This window comes from Stegostoma tigrinum, chromosome 16 (genome assembly GCF_030684315.1).
Source record: "Stegostoma tigrinum isolate sSteTig4 chromosome 16, sSteTig4.hap1, whole genome shotgun sequence".
Taxonomy (NCBI): domain Eukaryota; kingdom Metazoa; phylum Chordata; class Chondrichthyes; order Orectolobiformes; family Stegostomatidae; genus Stegostoma; species Stegostoma tigrinum.
Window position 1 is genome coordinate 64,201,490 of NC_081369.1, and position 25,663 is coordinate 64,227,152.

At 46.6% G+C, this 25,663-nt stretch overlaps 1 protein-coding gene across 1 annotated transcript in view; it reads right to left on the reverse strand.

Moving 5' to 3' along the window:
* cdh16 (cadherin 16, KSP-cadherin) overlaps positions 1–25,663 on the reverse strand; it is a 150,584-nt gene that overhangs the window by 124,077 nt on the left and 844 nt on the right. The window contains exons 2-5 of the mRNA XM_059651791.1: positions 24,720–24,772; positions 17,020–17,118; positions 15,188–15,325; positions 3,121–3,259 (exon numbers count right to left, since the gene is read on the reverse strand). Coding sequence (XP_059507774.1) covers positions 3,121–3,259; positions 15,188–15,325; positions 17,020–17,118; positions 24,720–24,761 — 418 coding nt within the window. The 5' untranslated portion in view covers positions 24,762–24,772. The remainder of the gene's footprint in view (positions 1–3,120; positions 3,260–15,187; positions 15,326–17,019; positions 17,119–24,719; positions 24,773–25,663) is intronic.

Sequence of the window (25,663 nt, forward strand, 5' to 3'; positions counted from 1 at the left end):
GGAAGAGGAAACTATGATGCGATTAGACACGAGTTAGGAAGCATGGACTGGGAGCAGTTGTTCCATGGTAAGGGAACTATAGACATGTGGAGATGGTTTAAGGAACAGTTGTTGGGAGTGATGAGTAAATATGTCCCTCTGAGACAGGCAAGACGGGGTAAGATAAAGGAACCTTGGATGACGAGAGCGGTGGAGCTTCTAGTGAAAAGGAAGAAGGTAGCTTACATAAGGTGGAGGAAGCTAGGGTCAAGTTCAGCTAGAGAGGATTACATGCAGGCAAGGAAGGAGCTCAAAAATGGTCTGAGGAGAGCCAGGAGGGGGCACGAGAAAGGCTTGGCAGAAGGAATCCGGGAAAACACAAAGGCATTTTACACTTACGTGAGGAATAAGAGAATGGTCAAAGAAAGAGTAGGGCCGATCAGGGATAGCATAGGGAACTTGTGTGTGGAGCCTGAGGAGGTAGGGGAAGCCCTAAATGAGTTTTTTGCTTCTGTCTTTACGAAAGAAACGACCTGTGTAGTGAATGAAACCTTTGAAGAGCAGGTGTGCATGCTGGAATGGATAGAGATAGAGGAAGCTGATGTACTGAAAATTTTGTCAAACATTAAGATTGACAAGTCGCCAGGCCCGGATCAGATTTGTCCTCGGCTGCTTTGGGAAGCGAGAAATGCAATTGCTTCGCCACTTGCGAAGATCTTTGCATCCTCGCTCTCCACTGGAGTCGTACCTGAGGACTGGAGAGAGGCAAATGTAATTCCTCTCTTCAAGAAAGGAAATAGGGAAATCCCCGGCAATTATAGACCGGTAAGTCTCACGTCTGTCGTCTGCAAGGTGTTAGAAAGGATTCTGAGGGATAAGATTTATGACCATCTGGAAGAGCATGGCTTGATCAAATACAGTCAACACGGCTTTGTGAGGGGTAGGTCATGCCTTACAAACCTTATCGAGTTTTTTGAGGATGTGACTAGTAAGGTTGATGAGGGTCAAGCTGTGGATGTGGTGTATATGGACTTCAGTAAGGCATTTGATAAGGTTCCCCATGGAAGGCTCATTCAGAAGGTCAGGAGGAATGGGATACAGGGGAACTTAGCTGCTTGGATACAGAATTGGCTGGCCAACAGAAGACAGCGAGTGGTAGTAGAAGGAAAATATTCTGCCTGGAAGTCAGTGGTGAGTGGGGTTCCACAGGGCTCTGTCCTTGGGCCTCTACTGTTTGTAATTTTTATTAATGACTTGGACGAGGGAATTGAAGGATGGGTCAGCAAGTTTGCAGACGACACAAAGGTCGGAGGTGTCGTTGACAGTGTAGAGGGCTGTTGTAGGCTGCAGCGGGACATTGACAGGATGCAGAGATGGGCTGAGAGGTGGCAGATGGAGTTCAACCTGGATAAATGCGAGGTGATGCATTTTGGAAGGTCGAATTTGAAAGCTGAGTACAGGATTAAGGATAGGATTCTTGGCAGCGTGGAGGAACAGAGGGATCTTGGTGTGCAGATACATAGATCCCTTAAAATGGCCACCCAAGTGGACAGGGTTGTTAAGAAAGCATATGGTGTTTTGGCTTTCATTAACAGGGGGATTGAGTTTAAGAGTCGTGAGATCTTGTTGCAGCTCTATAAAACTTTGGTTAGACCGCACTTGGAATACTGCGTCCAGTTCTGGGCGCCCTATTATAGGAAAGATGTGGATGCTTTGGAGAGGGTTCAGAGGAGGTTTACCAGGATGCTGCCTGGACTGGAGGGCTTATCTTATGAAGAGAGGTTGACTGAGCTCGGTCTCTTTTCATTGGAGAAAAGGAGGAGGAGAGGGGACCTAATTGAGGTATACAAGATAATGAGAGGCATAGATAGAGTTGATAGCCAGAGACTATTTCCCAGGGCAGAAATGGCTACCACGAGGGGTCATAGTTTTAAGCTGGTTGGTGGAAAGTATAGAGGGGATGTCAGAGGCAGGTTCTTTACGCAGAGAGTTGTGAGAGCATGGAATGCGTTGCCAGCAGCAGTTGTGGAAGCAAGGTCATTGGGGTCATTTAAGAGACTGCTGGACATGCATATGGTCACAGAAATTTGAGGGTGCATCCATGAGGATCAATGGTCGGCACAACATTGTGGGCTGAAGGGCCTGTTCTGTGCTGTACTGTTCTATGTTCTATGTTCTATTATTCCTGGATGAGAGTATGTATAATTGTTTTTACAGAATATTGCTTAGAAGGAATGCGTAATCCACTTACTTTGCCATTTATTAAAGAACAAGTTTGTTTATGACAAAAAGCATTATTTTCCTGCTAATGATGAAATCTGGTGTGAATTGTCCTCGGTCAGGAAAATTGATCATTCTGGTGGTTTCGTTGGATCATTACACATTTGTGATTGTTTGTGGAATAGGAAGCTCAATGACGAAAAGACTCCTCCACCTGAGTTGTCAAACTGTCCAACATTGAAGAAAATGTACAAGCTCAAACCGACAGCAAATGTCATTATCACTTCAAATTTAATAGTTTTGATTGTTCATAGATTGTTTTGGAGAAAATATCTTTCTGGTATTTCTCCTCTCCTCATGCATTGACAAGATGCAGTGCAGGAGCACGAGATACTGCAATGTGTAGACTGGTGGCAGGCTATGCAACAACAGAAGCATCGCCTCTCCATCTCCGTATGCCTGAACTATTGGGAAAGGAGCCATTGGGAGTAAATAGGAGAGAGCTGCTAACCTGCAGACTGTTGCTTTGTCTGGCTGTTAGCTTCATTCCCTTTCTCCTATATAGCAACACTACCCTCCTGTTGTATGATGTCTCACTGCTACACACTCATAATATCATCGCTGTATCATGACCTGTCACCCCAATATTCTAAAGGTCTACTCACCATCTTAACTAGATCCACTTGAAGCTGGATTCCTTTGTTATTTCATTGGTTGGTGAGGGATCGGTAAAGTCGGTGTTGGATTGCTGATTATTTTTTAGTGAGTTGGGTTCACATTGAACCAGGGCAGGAATTTTCTGTTTGGTAAACTCTCACTCCCTGCCATGTAACTGCTTCAAGCATTTGCTGGTTTTGTTCTTCTTTTCGATTTCTAGAATCTGCAGGGCTGCGTTTTGATCTGGGATGGTGTTCAAATTACCTGCATGTGCTCCCTGGTGAATTTGCGCTGAAAATGCCTCCTGTACAAACTCTGGAGCATTGTCATTCCTGTCAGTGACAATGATCCTAATGGAAATCGGATCACCAAGTTGTCTCCCTTCATCATCTGTAACATTGACCTAGGACAAAATGAAAAACAAAAGGAGAAAGAAAGAATCATAGATTTTTTACATTACGGAAAGAGGCCATTTGACTCCTTTTGATTTTTTTACTGATGGTAATTGGCTGCAGAGCAATGGTGGAGCTTTGATCCAGTAGCTTAGTGGGTGGACACAGGTCTTTGTTTGTATAAAAATGTTTCTCCAGAGCCTGTAGGTCTTTTTGTCTTTTCACCGATAGAGACGCAGAAAGATGCCTCTTGCTTGCTGGCTTCTGGATGTTGGTACTAGCTCTCTGAAGAAGCAACTCACATTGTGCCAGTCTCGACCTTCTCCATGTAGCCATGCACTTTCTTCCTTCCCACATAATATACATATTCCCTTTTAAATGTCTCAATTGACCCTGCCTCTGCCATAATCTTAGGCAGGTCCCTATTCCCATCTGTGTGAAGAAGTGTCACCATTCTTTCTCATAATAATTACCATACATCTGTGCGCTCTCATTCTCAATCCTTCCACAGTGTTCAGACCCCTGATGATTTGAAACACCTCTATTGATTCTTCTCGCAACCCTCTCATAAGGTCATAGACTCAGACAGCAAGGAAACAGACCCTTCGGTCCAACCAGTCCATGCCGAACATAATCCCAAACTAAACTAGACCCACCTGCCTGCTCCTGGTCCATATCCCTCCAAACCTTTCCTATTCATGTACTTATCCAAATGTCTGTTTTACACTGTACCCGCATTCACCACTCCCTCAGGAAGTTCATTCCATGCATGAACCGCTCTCTCTATAAGAGATTTGCACCTTGTATCTATTGTAGACTTTTCTTGTCTCACGCTAAGAATGAGACCCTAGCCTTGAAATCCCCCATCCTGGGGCAAAGACAACCACCACTAATTCTATCTATACCCTTCATTATTTTATAAACTTCTCTCATCCAAACTATCTGTGTTCCTCATCCCTGGAACCATTCTCCTCTGGACCCTCTCTGAAGCCTGCATGTCCTTCTCAAAGCCCAATTCCCAGAACCAACCGCAATGCCACCATTGAGACCAAACAAATATTTTAATCAACATTTAACATGACCTTCCTTCTCCTGTGCACTGTGACCTTATTAACAAAGGCTATGTGCTTCACTAGGTAAGGCCACCACAGTCCAACCAGACCAAAGGGCTGCTTTCTCATTAGACAGAGGCAACTGGTAGTGGGTTAACCTGAGGGTGCCCATACCTCAGGTGAGGAGAGTCCTTCATGGTAACCTCAGCCAGCACAGGAATTGAACCCACACTGTTGGTGTCAGTCTGCATCATGAAACAGCCTTCCAGGCAGCTGAGCTAACTAGGCCCCCTAGTCATTCCCCTGTCAATAGCTCATGGCCAGATACTCCCAGGGCCCTCTGTTCCTCAGCTCCGTTAGAGTATTACTTTTTCTTTTGTGCTGTCTCTTCAAGTTTTTCCCATCAACGTGACCCCTTATTTAACACACCTCTGCAACAAACGTACCCTACCAGCTGTCAACCCAATGCACCAACTTGGTAAAATCCTTTTGGAGCTCTCCATATCTCTTGCCAGTTTACAAAGCTTCCACGTTTCATCATCTACAAATGTTGGAGCTACAGTCAGGACACCAAGGTCTAAGTCATCATGATATAGCAGGAGAAGTAAGTGTGTCACCATGACTGAGCCCCAGGGCACTCCCACTACAAACCTCTCTCCAGGCTGAAAAACATGCAGGAACCATTACTGTGAGCTTGCTGTCACTCACTCACTCCCATATCCGTGCTCCCAATGTCCCTTTAATTTCACCAGCTGTTTGCTCAAATGTCCAGCATGACAGGGTCCATTTGGAAGTTGATTAGCCCCTTCTGCTACCTTAAGACCATCAGACAAAGGAGCATAAATAGGCCACTCAGTCCATCGAGCCTGCTCCATCACTCAATGAGATCATGGCTGATCTGATAATCTTCAATTCCACTTTCCTGCCTTTTCCACATAACTTTTGATTCCATTTCTGAGTTAAAAATCTATCTCAGCCTTGAAGATGCTTAATGACCTCACCTTGACAGCCCTCCGAGGGAAACAATTCCAAAATTCACTCCCCTCTGACAGAATATATTCCCACTCATCTTTTTTAAATATGCAATCATTCATTCTGGGAATAAGCTCTCCGGTCCTACATTCTCCCAACCTATATACCTTTTTTGTAAAATCATTTACAGGATGAGGGTGTCACTGGCTAGGTCAGCATTTAGTGCCCATCCCTAATTGCCCAGAGGGCAGTTCAGAGTCAACCACATTGCTGTGGGTATGGAGTCACATGTAGGCCAGACCAGGTAAGGATATTAGTTTCCTTCCCTAAAGGACATTTGTGAACCAGATGGGTTTTTCCAACAATCAACAATGGATTCATGGTCATCATTAGATTCTTAATTCCAGATATTTATAAAATTCAGTTTCCACCATCTGCTGCGGCAGGATTCAAACCCAGGTCCCCAGAACACGATCTGGGTCTCGAGACTAACAGTCCAGCAATTAAAACACTAGGCCATCATCTCCCAAGTCCTCTATATTTTCTGTTTCAATAAGATTGTCTTTCATTTTGTATATTCCAACAAGCACAGGGCCAAGCTATTCATCCTCTCCTCACAAGGCAGTCTCTCCATAGTGCTTAGGACCAGGCCAGACCCCCTCAAAATATATTAGGAAGGTAGCCTGGACCCTAACTTTTTCTATTTCAAAGATAGATGTGAAGTGCCTTGTTTCAGATGTAATTTGCTTGGTCAAACTACTCAATATTAAGTAAAACACAATTTATTCAAACACTGTAGTTAAAATACAACAAAAGAATGAAGAACTTAGAATACCTTAACTCTAATGGAAATTCTTAGTCGATGATAATAAATACAGCAAATATTATTAATTAACTGTTTCAGTATAGTAACGTCCCATAAACACACGCCTTCGCAAAAAGGCAAATTCAGAAACAGATTGTCTCACATACAACACAGCAACAGGCAGAGAGAAAAAAAGTCAAGTGAAAACTCAGAGAGAGTAGCAGCTGGGAGACCTTTACTGCAGCTTACAACCTTGGCTGAGACTCCAACAACAAAGCTCCAAAACTAAAAACTAGAATTCCTGGTCTATGAGAACTGGCCACACCCATCCACACCGCTTCTACTGCTTCAACTTTAAAAAACCACATGGCCTCCCAAGCTGTTAACTTTATCGGCCTTCACTATCCAGGTCTGTACCTCTACCTTAAAACCTCTCTTCAAAACAAGAGGACAAAAAACATGCCTCTTAAACCCACAACATCATCACAACACCCAGTATCATCAGCCAGGTGAACCATCTCTGCAGTGCCAAACGGGGCTAAAGCTGTTCACAATAATCTGAGATAACAAGGTGTGGAGCTGGATGAACACAGCAGGCCAAGCAGCATCATGGGGCAGGAAAGCTGACGTTTCAGGCCTCGCAAATATTCCAGTTGTGTCTTATGTAGTTCTAGCAAGACCTCTCTATTTTTATATCGCATTTCCTTTCAAACAATGTTCCATTTGCCTGCCCAACTATTTTTGTGCCATCCACAAACTTGGCAATAACACATCTACTTTGCCTATTCATGTCACTAATGTGTATCGCATTGTTTATTGCTGTTCCCATTAGGTAGAGGGTCAATAACAAGGAAGCATAATTTTACACAGAATGGCAGGAATTTTAGGTGGGATCTGAGGAAAACATTTTACCCAGAGATTGGAGGGGCTCTGGAATACACTGCCTGAGACAGGAGTTAAAGTGAGAAATCTTACAACCTTTAAAAAGTACTTGAATGAACACTTGAAATGTCATAACATTTAAGGCTAAGGGCCTACTGTGGGAAAGTGGGACGTGTATAGATTTACTGTAGCTTTAGTGGTATAGACTTGATGGGCTGAAGGGCCCTGATGATAATATGATTTCTAGCTGCCGGGCTCATCCCTGTGACACATCACTAGTTACAGACCCGAAAATACATCCCCCACCAACCCCACACCGCCCCCACCCCCTTATCCCAACTCTCTTTTTAATGAGTTTTTATGATTGTCTTCTATCCATTCTTACGTACTGCCTCTAACTGCTCTTATCTTATCACGTAGTATAATGGGTGGTACCTTCACAAATTCTGGATGTGAGTTTGCTCGCTGAGCTGGAAGGTTAGTTCTCAGACGTTTCGTCACCATTCTAGGTAACATCATCAGTGAGCCTCCGACAAAGCGCTGGTGTTATGTATATAACACATAACAGCGGGACATAACACCAGCGCCTCGTCGGAGGCTCACTGATGATGTTACCTAGAATGGTGACGAAATGTCTGAGAACTAACCTTCCAGCTCAGCGACCAAACTCACATCCAGAACCTCAACCTGAGCTACAAATCTTATCAAAACTCGCTTTCACGAATTCTTTCTGAAAATCCAGAAGCATAACACCCACTGCTTCCCCCTTACCTATCCTGCTGGTTATTTCTGTAATGATTCTAGTAAATGTGTCAAATATGACTTCTCCTTCACAAAGCCATGCTGACTGTGCTTGACCATATGATGTGTTTCCAAATGCTCTGCTATTATGTTCCTTAAAATATACCCTAACGTTTTTCCAAAAGATGATATTAAACTATAATTGCCTGTTTTTGACCTCTTCCCTTTTTCATTAAAGGCATTCCATTGGCAGTCTTCCAATTCTCTGGCTATTTTCCAGAATCTAAGGGCTCTTGCAAGATTGCATCTGCTACCTCGGATCGTAGAATTCCTACAGTGTGGAAACAGGCCATTTGGCCCAACAAGTCCACACCAACTTCCTGAACAGCATCCCACCCAGACTCACTCCCCTCCTCCATCCATGTAACCCTGCATTTCTCATGGCCAACCAACCTAACCTGCACATCTTTGGACTGTGGGAGGAAACCCACGCTGACACGGGGAGAATGTGCAAACTCCACACAGACAGTCGCCCAAGGCTGGAATCAAACCCGGGTCCCTGGCGCTGTGAGGCAGCAGTGCTAAGCACTGAGCTACCGTCAATATCCTGGGGTGCAGCCCCATCAGCTCTAGGGAAATAATTGGTCTTTAGTCCCATGAGTTTCCTCTTTTAAAAATCCCAACCAGTTAGTTAAAAATGATCTACCTTTAAGAAGTCCTGGCTGGGTTCTATTTTAATTAAGCCACAATTTCCCGGGTGATGATTAAACTAATCCTGAAGGATTGGTTTGTAGACAATTTGGCAGCAAAGTGAAATGGACTGGCCAGTATTTGATGGGCTTAGCTTCACAGTGTTATTCGAACAGCAACTTGCCATCTGGCATCAGCAACTCCAAGTTTGAGTAAGACTGAAAAACTGTGGCCAATGCCTCAATCATTTACGGTCCCTGGATCCATCCCACCTAGGCCTGCTGCCAAAAGCTTGCATTTATTTAGCACCTCTTGCAAACTCTGGGTGCAGTCTGTACATTGTATAGAAGCTTAAAGGGAGATTGGCCAGTTTTAAAATCTCCCTACCCGCCCTCCCAACCCCCGGCCTCATCCATGACCACCCCTCCTTCTCATTCCCACCTCTTGATTGGCACAGCCTGTCCATTGTCTCTTCCACCTACCTTCCCCACCATTCCCACTGACCAATCTCTACTACCCCCTATCTGCAACCACCTAATACCATCCCACCTACCTTCCCAGACCCACCACCCTTCCCTGTATCTATTTCCCAGCTCCCTTCCCCCTCCCCAGTCCTGATGAAAGGTCCCAACCCGAAATGCCAACCTTCCTGCTCCTCTGATGCTGCCTGACCTGTTGTGTTCCTCCAACTCCTGCCTGTGTTGACGCTGGCTCCAGCATCCGCAGCTTTTGCTATCTCCAAGAGACTGTCCCACACGGGAGAACATCCGTTCAACATCCACCTTTCCAATCCCCTTTAGCATCTTATATATCTCAATCGGATACCCCCCTCATTCTTCCGAGCACAAGCCCAAACTATTCAACCACTCCTTGTAAAACAGCCCTTCTATCCCTGGAATCAACCTGGTGATCCTCCTCTGAACTGCCCCCAGTGCCACCATATCCCTCCTCAAGTAAGGAGACAGTACTCCAGGTGTGGCCTCACCAGTACCTTATATAATTGTAGCAACACTTCTTTGCTTTTATAATCCAGTTCTTTTACAATAAATGCCCAGGATTCCATTTGTCCTTCTTTTTATATGCTGGACCTGAATAGCCACTTCCTATGATTCATGCAGGAAGGCACCCAGATCCCTCTGCACTGACACACTTTGAATCTACTTCCCATTTGAATAATAATTTGCCCTTTTGTATTTTTCAGCTAAAATGCACAACTTCACACATCCACATTAAACTCCATCTGCCTGATTCTGGTCCATTCCCCTAGACTGTCAATATCTACCTGTAAACTCTTTAACTCCTCATCACAGCCTGTTTTCCCACCTATTTCATTTTGCTTTGTAACACTCTATCCCTGTTGGTAGATCACTTATATGGATTGTAAATAGTTGAGGTCTAAGAACTGAACCCGGCAGCACAACACTGGTTATCATTTGCAATTCAGAGAAAGACCCATTTATCCTGACTCTCTGCATTCTATTAGTCAAACAATCCTCTATCCAGACCAATACTCCATACTTACCAACCCCACCCCCGTGATCTAACTTTTTACATCAGGCTTTCATGCAGCACCTTGTCAAATGCCTTCTGGAAGTCTAGATATACCACATCCACTGGACCCCCAATATCTAGTTCACTGATTATTCCCAAAGAACTCCGGCAAATTTGCCAGGCACAACTTGCCCTTCATGAAACTGTGCTGACACCGGTGAATTGAGCTTTGTTTTTCCAAGTCTTCATATACCTCCTCCTTTATGGTCGACTCCCGCAACTTCCCCACGAGAGAGGTCACACTCACTGGTCTATAGTTTCCCACTTTCTGCCTATCTGATTATTTGAATAGCATGTTTCTAAACCAATGGTACTTCCCAATATGTTTCTGGCTGACTAGGAGGTCTAGAATCAGGGGGCACAATCTTAAAATAAGTGGCAAGTCTTTTAGGATCGACATAAAGAGAATGTTTTCCCTCTGATGGAGGGTGAATCTTTGTAATTCTGTACCCAAAGGGTTGTGGAAGCTCAGTCATTGAGTAAGTTCAAGGCAAGAATCGATAGATTCCTAGTTCCTAATGACCTCAAGGAACATGAGGAATGCGGTGTTGAGGTAGATGGTCATGATCTAGAATGGCAGAGCAGGCTGGAAGGCCTCCTCCTGGTTCCATGCTTCTGGGTTCATGGGGATGGTTTGAATTGAGTGTAGGATACCAGCGATGGCTCAAGAGGATGAAAAATTGAGAGATGGAGCAGTTTAGACCAATATTTCCTACAGTCAAGAAGGCACAACAACGCCTCCTCTTCTTCAGGCAGCTCAGGAAATTTGATATGTCTATAATGTCCCCCAACAGCTCCTACACCATTGCACCATTGAAAGCAAACTGTCCGGGTGCATAACAGCCTGGTACGGCAACCGCTTTGCCCAGGACTGTAAGAAGCTACAGAGGGTGGTGTTCACAGCCCAGGCCATCATGGAAACCACTCTTCCATCCATGGACCCTACTTACCTGGCTCGCTACTGCAGAAAGGTGGCCAACATCATAAAAGACCCATCACACCCCAGTAATGCTCTCCTATAACCTCTTCTGTCACGCAGAAGATGCAGAAGCCTGAATACACGCACCAGCAGGTTCAGGAACAGCTTCTTCCCGGCCACTATCAGACTGCTGCATGGACTCTAGCCTCAAATAATGTAATCTGCAATGTGACCTGTCTGCATCTAAGCCTTTTTGATCTGTACATCCTTTGTTTGCTGTGATCTGCCTGTACTGCTGGTAAACAAAGCTTTTCACTGTATTCTGGCACACACGGCAATAAAAAAAATCAATCAGTTGAAGAACGGGAGGAGATCAAAAATTGAGGAAAGAAGATGCTAAAGGGGATCGACAAAGTAAACATAAATTTCAGGGTAATCTAGGCTGAGAGACCTTGGCTTTTGGATAAGGGATAGTAGATTTAAAACAGAGGTGAGGAAAAATCAGGGAGCCCTGGCTGACAGATAAGAACAGGAGTGTCAGACATCCTGTTCACTCTGAGAGCTGGCTCTCAGCTGGATCAGTGTCAAGGACTCTCCACATATAAGTAAAGGGTCACTTGATGATGGGATACCGGCCTCTGTGGAGTCATTTCACTGGCGGTGAGGGAAGAAATTGGCTTACTATAGTCGCATTTGAGTTGGGGTAAGCATTCCTGGCATCATACTGTTAATTGGGAAGCTCGACTTGTTTGATCCTGCTGTGGAAGACCGAGCCCAGTCTGTGGAAAGAATGTGTTACTTTTTCTGGGCAAATGACAGTGGGGCAGATGAACAGCATTAAGCAATTCTCCTGACAGCTTGTGAATGCATAGATTGTTCACTCATTAGCAGCCTAACTTTCCCTGAGGCACCAGATACTAAAACATTTCACCAGTTGATGGATTTAGTTAAGGAATATTACAATCCTGAGCTGCTATCAGTTTTACTCAGCAATTAGAGAACTGAGGAATCCATGTTAGGATTTTTGACTATGTTAGGACAACTGGCAGAGTAATGCGACTTTGGACTAGCCCTTAATGAGATGCTGAGAGACTGTTATGGTATATGGGATTAATGATGTAACCACACAAAAGTCCCTACCATCTGAAGTCCATCTGGATATCAAACAGGCACTACAACTAGCTTTATTATTGGGAAATGCAGCAAGTGGAGGGTATAAGTTGCAGGGCAGTCCGATAGAAGTGGACACCTTCACCAGCCTGACTGAGTCTGGGGGGACACCTCTCGAGTGCAGATAATTGCAAAGCCTCACACAGGACATATCCTAACAGAGGGGCTCTAGGTCAGCCCACAGCAAAACCCCAAAGCCTGGGCCAAACAGTTAAAATGGTCTTCAGGATCCAGGCTGGCAAGCCATTGAAATTTACAGACTCGATAGAGCAAAACACTCCCACTTGGCCTGAATTGAGGAAGAGAACTTGCAGGCCGGTATCCAGGGGAGTGCGCACCCTGGAAAGCCCATCGACATCTGGCTTGGGACAATTACATTGCTTAGTAACATTCAAATCAAAACCAATGAAATTAAACATTTGGTTAAATGGTCACCCAATTCTCATGGAGGTTGATACTGGGATGGCCTTATCAGTGATCACAGAACCTCCAGTCTTTAACAAAATTCGGCCAGAACTCTAACCCTTAAGTTTGTGTAAGACCTCAGTGAGACTGAGAACCCACACTGGGGAACCTTTACAGATTAAGTGTGTAACATCAGTTCAGGACACTTGTGGTTCAGTTCCCACTGATTGTTGTAAAGGGCTCAGGCACAAGCCTGATGAAATCAAGATTGGACGGGGAACAGAGACCGAATAAAATTAACATGAGTAAAACATCTGTAATTGAGGAAATTAATGGATTGCAAGCGTAACTAATCCCAGGGATCTGATGGTTTCCATCTGACTGAGTTACAGGAAGTACAGGAGAACATTGTAGACACTCTAACTATAACCTTTCACTGTTTCCTAGATACAAGAGTTGTCCCTATGGATTAGAGAATTGTACACATCACCCTACTTTTTAAGTAGTGTGTAAGAGGAAAACCAGGAATTGCAGACCAGTTCACCTCACATCTGTGGGGAGGAAATTGTTGGTGCCTATATTCAAGGAAGTGGAAACTGATAATCTTGACAATTTTCAGTTAATCGGGGATAGCCAGCAAGGATTCACGACAGGAATGGCATGCTGACAAACTTCACTGGATTTGTTAAAGAAGTGATGAAGGTGGTGGGCGGAGGAAAGCCTATGGATGTTGTTTATAGAGCCTTATGGAAGACACGTGACAAAAGTCCCACAGAAGAGGTAAGCAACTAAGGTAGAATCCCATGGAAGTGAGGGCAAATTACTGACTTGGCTATACAATTAGTTGAGTGGCAAGTGACAGAAAGTAGGGATAATGAGTAGATATGCAAATTGGCAGGATGTGACCAGTGGTGCCCCACAAGGACCTGTATCAGATCCTCAATTATTCATATTATTTATTAAAAACTTGGGTAATGGCATAAAAAGTTAGCTATGAAGAAAGGTTGAGTAGATTAGGATTATTTTCATTGGAAAGATGGAGATTGAGGGGGGACCTGATTGAGGTCTACAAAATCATGAGGGGTATAGACAGGGTGGATAGCAAGAAGCTTTGTCCCAGAGTGGGGGTCTCAATTACTTGGGGTCATGAGGCCAAAGTGAGAGGAGGAAAGTTTAAGGGAGATATGCGTGGAAAGTTCTTTACACAGAGGGTGGTGGGTGCCTAGAACGTGTTGCCAGCAGAGGTGGTAGACGCAGACACGTTAGCCTCTTTTAAGATATATCTGGACAGACACATGGATGGGCAGGTAGCAAATGGACACAGACCGTTAGAAAATAAGATGACAGGTTAGACAGAGGAACTTGATCGGTGCAGGCTTGGAAGGCTGAAGGGCCGGTTCCTGTGCTGTAAGTTTCTTTGTTGTTTGTTGTTTTTTGTTCTTTAAATGAGAAAACTTACTGATGACACAAAGTTGTGTGGCATTGTAAACAGCATTGATGAGAGCATAAATTACAAACAAGTAATAGACTAAGTGAATGGTACAATGTAAGCAAATGTAAAGTTACCTCCTTTGCGCGTAACACGATAGGTCAGGCACTTTACAGATGGAATGAAGTTAAATACAATGGATGTCCAGAGACTTGGAGTGTCAGGTGTGTACGTCTTTAAAAATGACGTGACTAGGTGCAGAAAATAATCAAGAAAGCTAATGGAATGTCGGCCTTCAGACCTAAGGGGCTGTAGTACAAAGATGCAGGTGTTACGCTGCAGTTATACAAAACTATGGGTTAGACCCCACTTGGAGAATGTGAGCAGATCTGGGCCCCACACTTTAGGGAGAGTAGGTTGGCCTTGGAGGGAGTACAGTGCAGCTTTACAACAGTAATACCTGTTTCAGGGATTCATACAGAAAGATTATACAAATGGGCAAGTTTAAGGAGCAATCTGATCAAAGTCTTCAAAATATTAATGGAAAAAGACAGGGTAAAGAGAAACTATTTGCACTGGTTGGGGGTTCTAGAACTAGTGGGTATGGTCTGAGAATTAGAGCCAGACCATTCAGGAGAGGTGTTAGGAAGCACTTCAACACACAAAGGGTGGGAGAGGTTTGGAACTCTCTTCCACAAATGGCAGTGGATGCTGGATCAGTTGTTCGTTTTAAATCTGAGAGATTGATTTGTGTTGAGAAAAGGTACGAAGGGATATGAGCGAAAGGCAGGATTATGAAGTGACACCACAGATCAGGCATGATTGCATTGAATGATGGCACAGATGAGATGGGCTGAATGGTCTACTTCTTCATTTGCATCTTATGGTGTTTTGCACAATGGATGTTTCTGCTGGAGAGAGGTGTATGGAACCAGGGCTGCCAGGGCTTACGTTAAAACATAGGACATTTAGCACAAGAGATAAGGAAGAATTTTGTCTCTCAGAAGGTGATATATCATCGCAATTCTCTAACTCCAGCCGTGCAGTCTCAGTTATTGATTATGTTCTGGAAGGAGCTGAAGAGCTGTCATGATACATCAAAGGATGATGAGGATATTGTTGGATCACAGCTTGGAGGTAGATGATCAGCCATGATCTGGGCCCTTCTGCTGCCCGCCTGTTCCTACCCAAGTAAAACAGTTTAAGTTCCTGATTTCTTCTGTCCGATATGGAGCAGAGTGGATGATTGAGATGGACCATAAATGCAGTAACATTGCTTCAGCCACTTACTCCAAATGTGAGAAATGTTTCTGAGCTACAAACCTTCAGCTCGTACATGGACTGCTCCTCACGATCAAATGACTGAAGAGTGAAGAGCAAAAGATGGTTTTCAATCCCAAAGGTTCCATTGTAATCATCGACCAGCTCCAGCCTCGATTCCTCAGAAACGCCGAGATCAATCTGAAATTGGAAATGTTGGCTGAAAATTGACAACAGTTTTATTGACTTTGCAAATCCACATACAGCACTGCAGCAGCCAAAACATCGCCCACGAAACCCCCCCCGCCACACCACCCCTCACCCCATATCACTGAGGCTTCTGTGGGTCACACAGACCTGATAACCTGCCCTTCACAGGCCCCCAAAAAGAGTGCCCATTTCAATAGTGACTTTCACCACTTCAGAATGCCCCACAGTACTTAATAGCCAATGAAACAATCTCTGACCTTGAGTCATTGCTCACAGTGTAGGATCTGGAGCAACCAATTAGGGCACAGCAAGCTCCCACAAATAGCAGAGTTGATAGTGAACCTCCAACAATGCAGCACTGACTCAGCACTGAACCCCCGACAGTGCCGGTTCCCTCAGCACTGACCCTCCGACAGTGTGGCACTCCCTCAGCACTGACCCTCCGACAGTGCCCACTCCCTCAGCACTGACCCTCCAACAGTGCCCACTCCCTCAGCACTGACCCTCTGACAGTGCAGCAGTCCCTGAAGTCACATCCATTGCCAGGATTTTGGAAATTTAAATGACTTTCTGAATTTTGCTATCCTGTTGTCAGCGAAATGCCACTTGATTATCCAAACCTGTCTGCACAGTGTGACCAATCCTTCAGCTGACTGGGGCAGAGTTTGTGTGGGAGCGGCGGACTTGAACCCATGACAAATGGTGGAGTTACCGGCTAATGCTGATCCCTCTGTCAGAGATCGGCCAATAGCAGGCTCCTCACTACAGCAAGGACACCAATGGTGCCTTTTCCAAATCCTGCGGCGAGAACAACAGCCTGATAGCAGCATCCGTTTGCCAATGCAACATGCCCACAACTGAGGCTCTAATCCCTGTGGATCTGGGAGGAACCTGCCGACAGATGCCAGAACTGGTTGCTCCACTCAGAATTTGATCCTGGCTGGAGACCCCCTGGAGCTTGGGGTAACTCTTTCGGGATTTCCTCCGAGGATTCCTGAAGGGAGTTAAACATTCTCTTTAGACCAAATTAAAACCGAAGGAACCTGTAGATGCTGCAAATGAGAAACATAAACAGAAGTTGCTGGAGACTGGACCCCAAACGTTAACTGATATTGACTTCCCGGATGCTGCCAGACCTGCTGACCTTTTCCAGCAATTTCTGTTTTTGATTCCCTTTGGCTAGCGACTGACCAAAATAGAGAAGGTACGTTTGGAACAGAGAGGAAAACATTGAGAAAGTAGGTCAGGAATTTGTGCAAAGATACTGGGAACTGCAGATGCTGGATCTATTTCAGAACCCTCTCCCCATCCCCCTCTCTGATGAAGGGTCTAGGCCCGAAACGTCAGCTTTTGTGCTCCTGAGATGCTGCTTGGCCTGCTGTGTCCATCCAGCTCCACACTTTGTTACCAGGAATGTGTGCAGGAGAGGTTGAGGTACTGGAAGGTGTAATAAATCCCCAAACAGCCCAGGCACCCGACCATCTAAGTACCAGCTGCCCCATACACAGCAGAAGCCCCTCATGAAACCCATCGGGCCATGTCAGAAACCATCCGACCGGAGTGGGAACAGGATGCCAGCGATCCTGATGGATTGTCTGAGAGAGATTCCCTCTGAACTGCATTGGGCACCTGCCAAAATCCGGACCCAGATCCCGGAGGACTGTTCTTTGTAACGGGAATCTTACCCTTGTCAGGAACCATGGAAATTCACCCTCGTAATTCTCCGGCACTGTCACCAGTTTGGCCACAGACAGAACATTGAGAGCGGACAGCAGACCAACAATCTGTTCAGGAGCAAATGTGTAAAGAATTATTTCACAATTTAACAAACAGAGGAATGGGATATAAAAGCAAGGACATTACATTGAAACATCAGTCACGCATCAACTGGAGGATCGTACCCAGCTCCTTCATACCACACACATTAGGAGGATCCCAAGGTGGAGCATGGTCAGAAAAGACACATTCCAATGTTTCAGAGATAGTAGGAACTGCGGATGCTGGAGAATCTGAGATAACAAGGTGTAGAGCTGGAAGAACACAGCAGGCCAAGCAGCATCAGAGGAGCAGGAAGGTTGGCATTTCAGGCCTCAAACCTTCTTCAGAAATGGGGGAGGGGAAGGGGGTTCTGAAATAAATAGGGAGAGAGGGGAAGGCGGATAGAAGATGGATAGAGGAGAAGTTAGGTGGGAGAGGAGACAGACAGGTCAAAGAGGTGGGGATGGAGCCAGTAAAGGGGACTGTAGGTGGGGAGTTAGGGAGGGGATAGGTCAGTCCAGGGAGGAGGGGTGGGTCAAGGAGGAGGGATGAGATTAGTAGGTAGGAGATGGGGTTGGGGCTTGAGGTGGGAGGAGGGGATAGGTGAGAGGAAGGACAGGTTAGGGAGACGGGGGTGAGCTGGGCTGGTTTTGGGATGTGATGGGGAGGGGAGATTTTGAAGCTTGTGAAATCCACATTGATACCATTGGGCTGCAGGGTTCCCAAGCGGAATATGAGTTGCTGTTCCTGCAACCTTCGGGTGGAATCATTGTGGCACTGCAGGAGGCCCAGGATGGACATGTCATCTGAGGAATGGGAGGGGGAGTTGAAATGGTTCGCGACTGGGAGGTGCAGTTGTTTATTGTGAACCAAGCGTAGGTGTTCTGCAAAGCGGTCCCCAAGCCTCCATTTGGTTTCCCCGCTGTAGAGGAGGCCACACCGTGTACAGCGGATACAGTATACCACATTGGCAGATGTGCAGGTGAACATCTGCTTGATGTGGAAAGTCATCTTGGGGCCTGGGATAGGGGTGAGGAAGGAGGTGTGGGGACAGGTGTAGCACTTCCTGCTGTTGCAGGAGAAGGTGCCGGGTGTGGTGGGGCTGGAGGGGAGTGTGGAGCAGACAAGGGAGTCATGAGAGAGTGGTCCCTCTGGAAAGCAGGTATGGGTGGGGATGGAAAAATGTCTTTGGTGGTGGGGTCGGATTGCAGATGGCGGAAGTGTCGGAGGATGATGCTTTGGATCCAGAGGTTGTTGGGGTGGTACGTGAGGACGAGGGGTATTCTGTTTTGGTTGTTATTGCAGGGATGGGGTGTGAGGGATGAGTTGCGGGAAAGGCGAGAGACACGGTCGAGGGCATTCTGGACCACTGAGGGGGGAAGTTGCGGTCCTTGAAAAACGAGGACATCTGAGATATATGGGAGTGGAATGCCTCATCCTGGGAGTAGATGCGATGGAGGTGAAGGAATTGGGAATAGGGAATGGCATTTTTGCAGGAAGGTGGATGGGAGGAGGTGTATTCTAGGTAGCTGTGGGAGTCAGTGGGCTTGAAATGGACATCAGTTTCCAGCTGGTTACCTGAGATGGAGACTGAGGGGTCCAGGAAGGCGAGGAATGTGTCGGAGATGGTCCACGTGAACTTGAGGTTGGGGTGGAAGGTGTTGGTGAAGTGGATGAACTGTTCGAGCTCCTCTGGGGAGCAAGAGGCGGCGCCGATACAGTCATCAATGTAACGGAGGAAAAGGTGGGGTTTGGGGCCTGTGTAGGTGCGGAAGAGGGACTGTTCCACGTAACCTACAAAGAGGCAGGCATAGCTTGGGCCCATGCGGGTGCCCATGGCCACCCCCTTTGTCTGTAGGAAGTGGGAGGAATCGAAAGAGAAGTTGTTGAGGGTGAGGATGAGTTCAGCTAGGTGGATGAGGGTGTCGGTGGAGGGGGACAGGAAGAAGCAGAGGGCCTTTAGGCCATCTGCATGGGGAATGCAGGTGTGTAGGGACTGGACTTCCATGGTGAAAATGAGGTGTTGGGGACAGGGGAACTGGAAGTTCTGGAGGAGGTGGAGGGCGTGGGTAGTGTCACGGACATAGGTAGGGAGTTGCTGGACCAAAGGGGAGAAAATGGAGTCCAGATAGGTGGCAATGAGTTTCGTGGGGCAGGAACAGGCAGTGACAATGGGTCGACCAGGACAGGCAGGTTTGTGGATTTTGGGAAGGAGATAGAAATGGGCCGTGCGGGGTTGGGGAACAATGAGGTTGGAGGCTGTGGGTGGGAGGTCCCCTGAGGTGATGAGGTCATGGATGGTGTTGGAGATGATGGTTTGGTGCTCGGGGGTGGGGTCATGATCAAGGGGGTGGTAGGAGGAGGTGTTGGTGCGTTGGGACCTGGTCTCAGCGATATAGAGGTCAGTGCACCATACTACAACTGCCCCTCCCTCATCCGCGGGTTTTATGATGAGGTTGACATTGGAGCAGAGGGCTGCCCGTTCTGCGGGGAGAGGTTGGAGTGGGTGAGAGGGGTGGAGAGGTTGAGGCGATTGATGTCTCGATGGCAGTTGGAGATGAAGTGGTCGAGGGAGACTAGGAGGCGTTGAGGTGTTGTCCAGTAGGAGGTGGTGTGTTGGAGGTGGGAGAAGTGGTCAGTAGAGGGAGCGTTAGGCTCACTGTTGAAGAAATCAAGCGCAGAGGCGGAGAAAAAACTGTTCAACGTCCAAGCATGACCAGTATTCGTTGATGTGCGGGTGGAGGGGGACAAAGGTGAGCCTTTACTGAGGACTGACTGTTTGTCTGCAGTGAGGGGGAGGTGTAGGGGGATGGTGAAGACACGGTAGGGCTGGGTGCTATCCCAATGTTGCTATCTCTGACTCTGCTCATTCCCAATGGCTCCCTGGGAATTTCATGATGGCTTAGAGCACAGTATCTCACCCCTCCCCTCACCTAATGATGCAGCCCAGAAATCAAGGATCCTCAAACATCGGTTACACTGAGCACAATGTGGTCTATAAGGAGGCCTGGACACCTGCCCTGGCCAGAGTGCAGGCTGCAGCTCAATTCATCCCCAGGACAGCTTCACACTCAGTCAGTCTGTCTGTCTGTCCATGTCATCTCTCCGGGGGACTACGTGGGACTCGAGCAGGTTGGGCCTGTAAAGTTTGTGGCTTATTGCGGTGACCTTATTGAAACTCTTAAGGGAACTTAACAGTGTGGATGTGGAGAGGGAGTCTTTGACCAGGGGTGTAATCTCAGAATAAGGGGTCACCCACTGAAGACAGAAATCAGGAGGAATTCCTTCCCTCCCGGGGGAGTGAATTTGTGGAATTCTTCCCCACTGTGGGTTGTTGAGGCCAAGGCTGGAATAGACAGATTTTTAAGAGAATCAAGGGTTATGGGGAAAAGGCGGGAAAGTAATGCTGTGGATAATCAGGTCAGCCATGATCTCATTGAATGGCAGAGCAGATGGGCAGAATGGCCTACTTCTACCCCCACATCTTTACGTTATCTCTTGGGTTATTTTAATTCTCCTCAGGGATTCGGAGGAAAGTTCATTGATCTGAAACACAGGGCTTGATTATGATGATTTTTAGTCAGTTTGTTCAAGCACAGCCCAGGGCAGATAGGACTCATAACTGAGCCTTACTGGCAGAGAGCAGTGACACTACCACTGAGATACAAGGCTCTCAGCAAGATTACCTGCTGAGGACAAACTCCCTACACCCAGAGTATAAACCAAGGGGAATTCTTGGTCTGCTCCTCCTTATTTTTATTTTACTGGTTAATCAGAAATAAACACAACCTCCACCCAATCCATCATGGAGCTTCCAGCCAATCAAAGACCGACAGCTGTCTTGCCCCAACAGCACCACTGGGAGTAATGGCCACTGTCAGTACTGCACTTCGTGTAGCACAGGAGTCGAGCTCTGGATAAGCGGAGCGTCTCACTGTGGTTGGGCTGTCACAGGAGGAAGCTGGTGTCAGGGTATGTGGGCAGGTAGGGGTGCATGTTGGACATGGCATTTGGGCAGGGAGCAAGGGTCAACCGCAGTTGGGACCTCCAATTGGTGCCACTCCCCATCCAATCACTGCGCAGCCTCTTGGATGTTCAGGCTGTTTGGTGACTTTGAGGTGAATGAGGCTCTTCAAGGTGTATCAGTTACGCACTGAAGATTTGCAACTGGGCCATGGAGCTGGCAGTGGGGGGTGAGTCACTGCAATGCCCACCTCAACAGGTGCTTGTGAAATCAGATTGGGGGGCAGAGAGGGCATGTGGCAATGACACAGCGCCCTGTTCCGTTATGCCACCCATCGGCCCGTACAATCTGAGGCACCAGCCCTGTTTCTCTGTGCACAGATGCTGCTAGTGTTTCCAACGTTATCTGAGTTTATTTCCGGTCCCCAGCAACAGCGGGATTGTGGCCTCATAAACGGTCATGATAAGTTTTCTACAGTTACTGGCAATGGTTTAAACTGTGCAGAATTGAATTAGACGCTCTGTTTAAAACCGCTCCGAAGACGTAATTGAATTAACAAAATCTGGACCAAGTCAGCGGTTTCAATTGGATCACGGAATATTTGAAGGCAAATTTTCTTTAACGTTTATTTTCTCTCAAAAGCTGGCTGCTTTCTCTGGTCTCGGTCAGATCTGGCAGTCAGCCTCTTGCTCGTGGTTTTCAGCACAAACTACAGGTAAAACAAATCCCGTTGCATATTTAGCCGAATTTACATCTGAAGCATCAATTTAGTTAAAGCAAACTCTTCTGTCTAGAAACAGAATAATACAACGATTGGAGGAATGTATAACAAAGGTTGGAAATATTCAGGAAAACTCAGAAAACTCAGAAAAATTCAGGAGCTGGAATACTGGGATGGAGTTAGCTCCAAACCCCAAACCCCCACTCCCACTGCTCCCACTACATCCCAACGCAAACCTGCAGTGGCCCCCTCCTACCTCTCCCTGAGGTGAGTCAAGGAGCCTTCAGGTGGTCTGCTCACCCTTGCATCTTTTAGGGCCATTAAATAGCTAATAACTGACCAATAACAGAAAATCAGAAACTGCTGGAGAAACTCAGCTGGTTTGTGGGCAGGAAACAGAGTTAACATGTTAGGTCTGGTGACCCTGCTCCAGAACTGCTCATTGAGGAGCCTTATTCCAACTTCATTGCCGTTTCTCTGTCAATGTTAGGAGCAGAGTAATTGTCCTTGGGATATCTTCAACCCCATGGCAGAAGAATTTCTCCCCCATGGGCCCAACCCTTTCTTTAACTCCCTTGATCCCCCCCAAACCCCTGCCCCCGAGGCCTCTCAGTACTTCTCACGAGGCTGTGCTGGCCAGGGACTGTGACAGTGGGAGGTGGTAATGTCATTAGCCTGGGACTCAGATGCCCAGTCTAATGGTCTGGGATCCCACCACAGCAGCTTGTGGGAATGGGGGCTGAAATTCCATCAATAGGCTCTGGAATATAAACCATTCATTAGTGATGGTGATCACAGCAAGCACTATCAATTGTTGATAAAACTCATCTCATTCACTCCCTTCAGGGGGAACCTACTGTGTGTACAGAGCCATAGTAATGTAATGAAGTCTTAACTGCTCTTTGAAATGGTTCAGAGGGAAATGAGAAATGGCAATAAATGCTGATCTTGCCACTAACACAAACATCCCAAGGAAGAACAAAGGAATAAAAACTGGAACTTAATTTGACCATAAACTTTATAATTTTTATTAGCCAGGGTGTTGAATATGAGAGCAAGGAGGTAATGATGGAGGGGTACATAACATTAGTTAGGCTACAGCTGGAGTACTGGTCCCCACACAATGGGAAGGACGTGACAGTGCCACACAGGGTGCAGAGGAATCTCACCAGCATGTGCTGGAGCAATTCAGCTCTGAAGAGAAATTAGATGGGTGGGGCAATAGAGCAGAGAAGGCTGTAGGGGGGACCTGATTGAGGTATACCAAACTCTAAGGGTAGAGGCAGAGTACATAGGGAGAAATGTTTCTCCTTGTTGAGGGGCCATTTCCTTTGGACACAGTTTTAAGATAAGGAGAATGAGCTTTAGAAGGGATCTAAAGAGAATTTTTTTGGAGAGTATTTGGAATTTGCTGGAACATAGAAATGCTGAGAGAGACAGGAAACATCACAGCGTTGAAGAATTGTTTGAATGATCAATTGAAGAGCCATAGAATACAAAGCAGTGAGTCAAGTGCTAGAAATTTTTATTAGCGTGGATAAGAGCTTGGTAACTGGGTCAGGTGGAATGGGCCAAAAGGACTCCTTCCGTGCTGTAAACTCTTGTTGGGGTTCTGCCTGCAGTCCCAGCAATGGCCACTGCACCAACAGGGCGCTGCTGAGTTTACAGAGCTGTGAGGCAATTGGATTGGCCAACCGCTCTCAAAGGTGGGCTCTCCTCCTCCTCCAGTTGGCCGTAAGTCTTCACCTTGGGCAGTGAATGCCCCGTGTCATAACCAGCAGTGAGGCAGTGGCTGCTGGGTGGGCAGGTCGCCACAGGCTTTTCAATCGGGCCGGTGTGGGGAATGCGGTGTGTTATAAAATCCTTCCCAATGACTGAGCTGCGTGTTTTCAGCATTTCCTGTCTCTAATTGATTCAGGGAGCAGTGGGTGAGGGATGGAGGTAAAGGATCATTCCCTTCCTTAGCCTGGGCTGATTGTATCCGCCCTGAGAGCAGATCAGAGGCAGAGGACCCAGCGTCCCTGGTACACCTGACCATGTCCTGAGCATGGTATTAGCCAGGTGCCGTTTTGAGGTTGCTGCCCAGAGACCAAACAGGAACTGATACTCAAAGCAAAGAATAAGTGAAGGGGAATTGAAGGTCACAAGAGAAGCCAATCCAATGGACAGTGCCCACTCTGTCACCATACAATCCCCGCCAGGACCTGATCTTTCCATCATTTCATTTTTTCCATTGCTTCTGGTGAGAAACACAAAGGAAATAATTTGCATTTATGTAGCGTCTTTCACAACCTCAGTCTATCCCCAAAGCACTCCCTGGTCAACAAAAGACCTGTCAAGTATAGTGAGGGACATAATGTAGAGAAGCATGGCAGCCAGTTTGGGCACAGAAATATCCCACAGCCACCAATGAAATCATTACCATCTGATCTATCATGCAGTTCGCGAGGGGTAAACATTGCCCTCAGGATCCTGGCAATAACGCCCCTGATCTCCTGATGATCCCACATGGAATTATTTACACCTACCTGAGAGGCCAGGCAGAGGTTCAATTTATCGGAAAGACAGAATCTCTGGCTCTGCAGGGAGAACAGAAAGGATAAGGGCTGGCAAGGGTCACTGGATTCAAAACGCTAACTCTGATTTCTCTCCACAGATGCTGCCAGACCTGCTGAGCTTTTCCAGCAACTTCTGTTTGTGTTTCTGATTTACAGCATCCACAGTTCTTACAGTTTTTATTTTGTGAAAGAAAATAAAATGAGGAAAGAGAACTACAGTGAAAGTTTGAGTGAGAGTGAAATAAACATGAAAAAGCAAAAGAGAACAGTTGAGAAAACGAGGGTGAAAAAGAGAATGGAAACAGAAGTGAGTGTGGGTGAAAGTGTTTTGTATTCAGCGATAGATGTTCCATTCCCTGAGAGACAGATGCATGATTTACTGACCTGGCCAAAATCATTGAGATGCACAAATCCCTTTGGAATCATTGCTTCAGTTTCTGCAGATTACAAATACATTAGCTGTTAATGAAGTCTCCTTTCTCCCCGCCCAGTTCTCCACAGGAAAAGGAGGAAAAATCCCATCCCCAAAAAATTTAAAACCGATTACCCCGCAGCTCCAAGGTCGGGCGGACAGAGCGACTTTTCACGTGCTCCTCATTAACAATCACCTTTGGAATGACCTTCTTTCTTTACAGTTAACCCACAGATTTCAATCTATTTATTCCTAAAGTTACAAGCCAGTATTCTTCACCTTTCTCTGCCTTTCTCTATTTTTGTCTCTCTGTATCTATCTCTTCATCCCATCTTTCTTTCTTTCTTTCCTCAACTTTTTTCCCTCCCTCTCTCTCTTCTTCACACTCTGCCTAACTCTTGTTCTGTCCTTTCCGTCCCTCACTCTCTCTTTCTGCCTCCTACCCTCCCTCTCTCACTCTCACTGCCTCCTGCCCTTCCTCCCTCACTCTCTCTCTCTCTCTCTCTGCCTCCTGCCCGCCCTTCCTCACTCTATCTCTCTGCCTCCTGCCCTGCTTCTATCACACTCTCTGCCTCCTACCCTCCCTCTCTCACTCCCTCTCTGCTCCTACCCTCCCTCTCACTACCTCCTGCCCTTCCTCCCTCACTCTATCTCTCGGCCTCCTGCCCTTCCTCTCTCACTCTCTCTCTCTCTGCCTCCTGCCCTTCCTCCCTCACTCTCTCTCTGCCTCCTGCCCTGTTTCTATCACATTCTCTGCCTCCTGCCCTTTCTCCTTCACTCTCCTTCTGCCTCCTGCCCTTCCTCCCTCACTCTCTCTCTCCTTTCTGCCCTCCCTCTCTCACTAACTCACTCTCTCTCTGCCTCCTGCCCTTCCTCTCTCACTCTCTCTCTCTGCCTCCTGCCCTTCCTCTCTCAC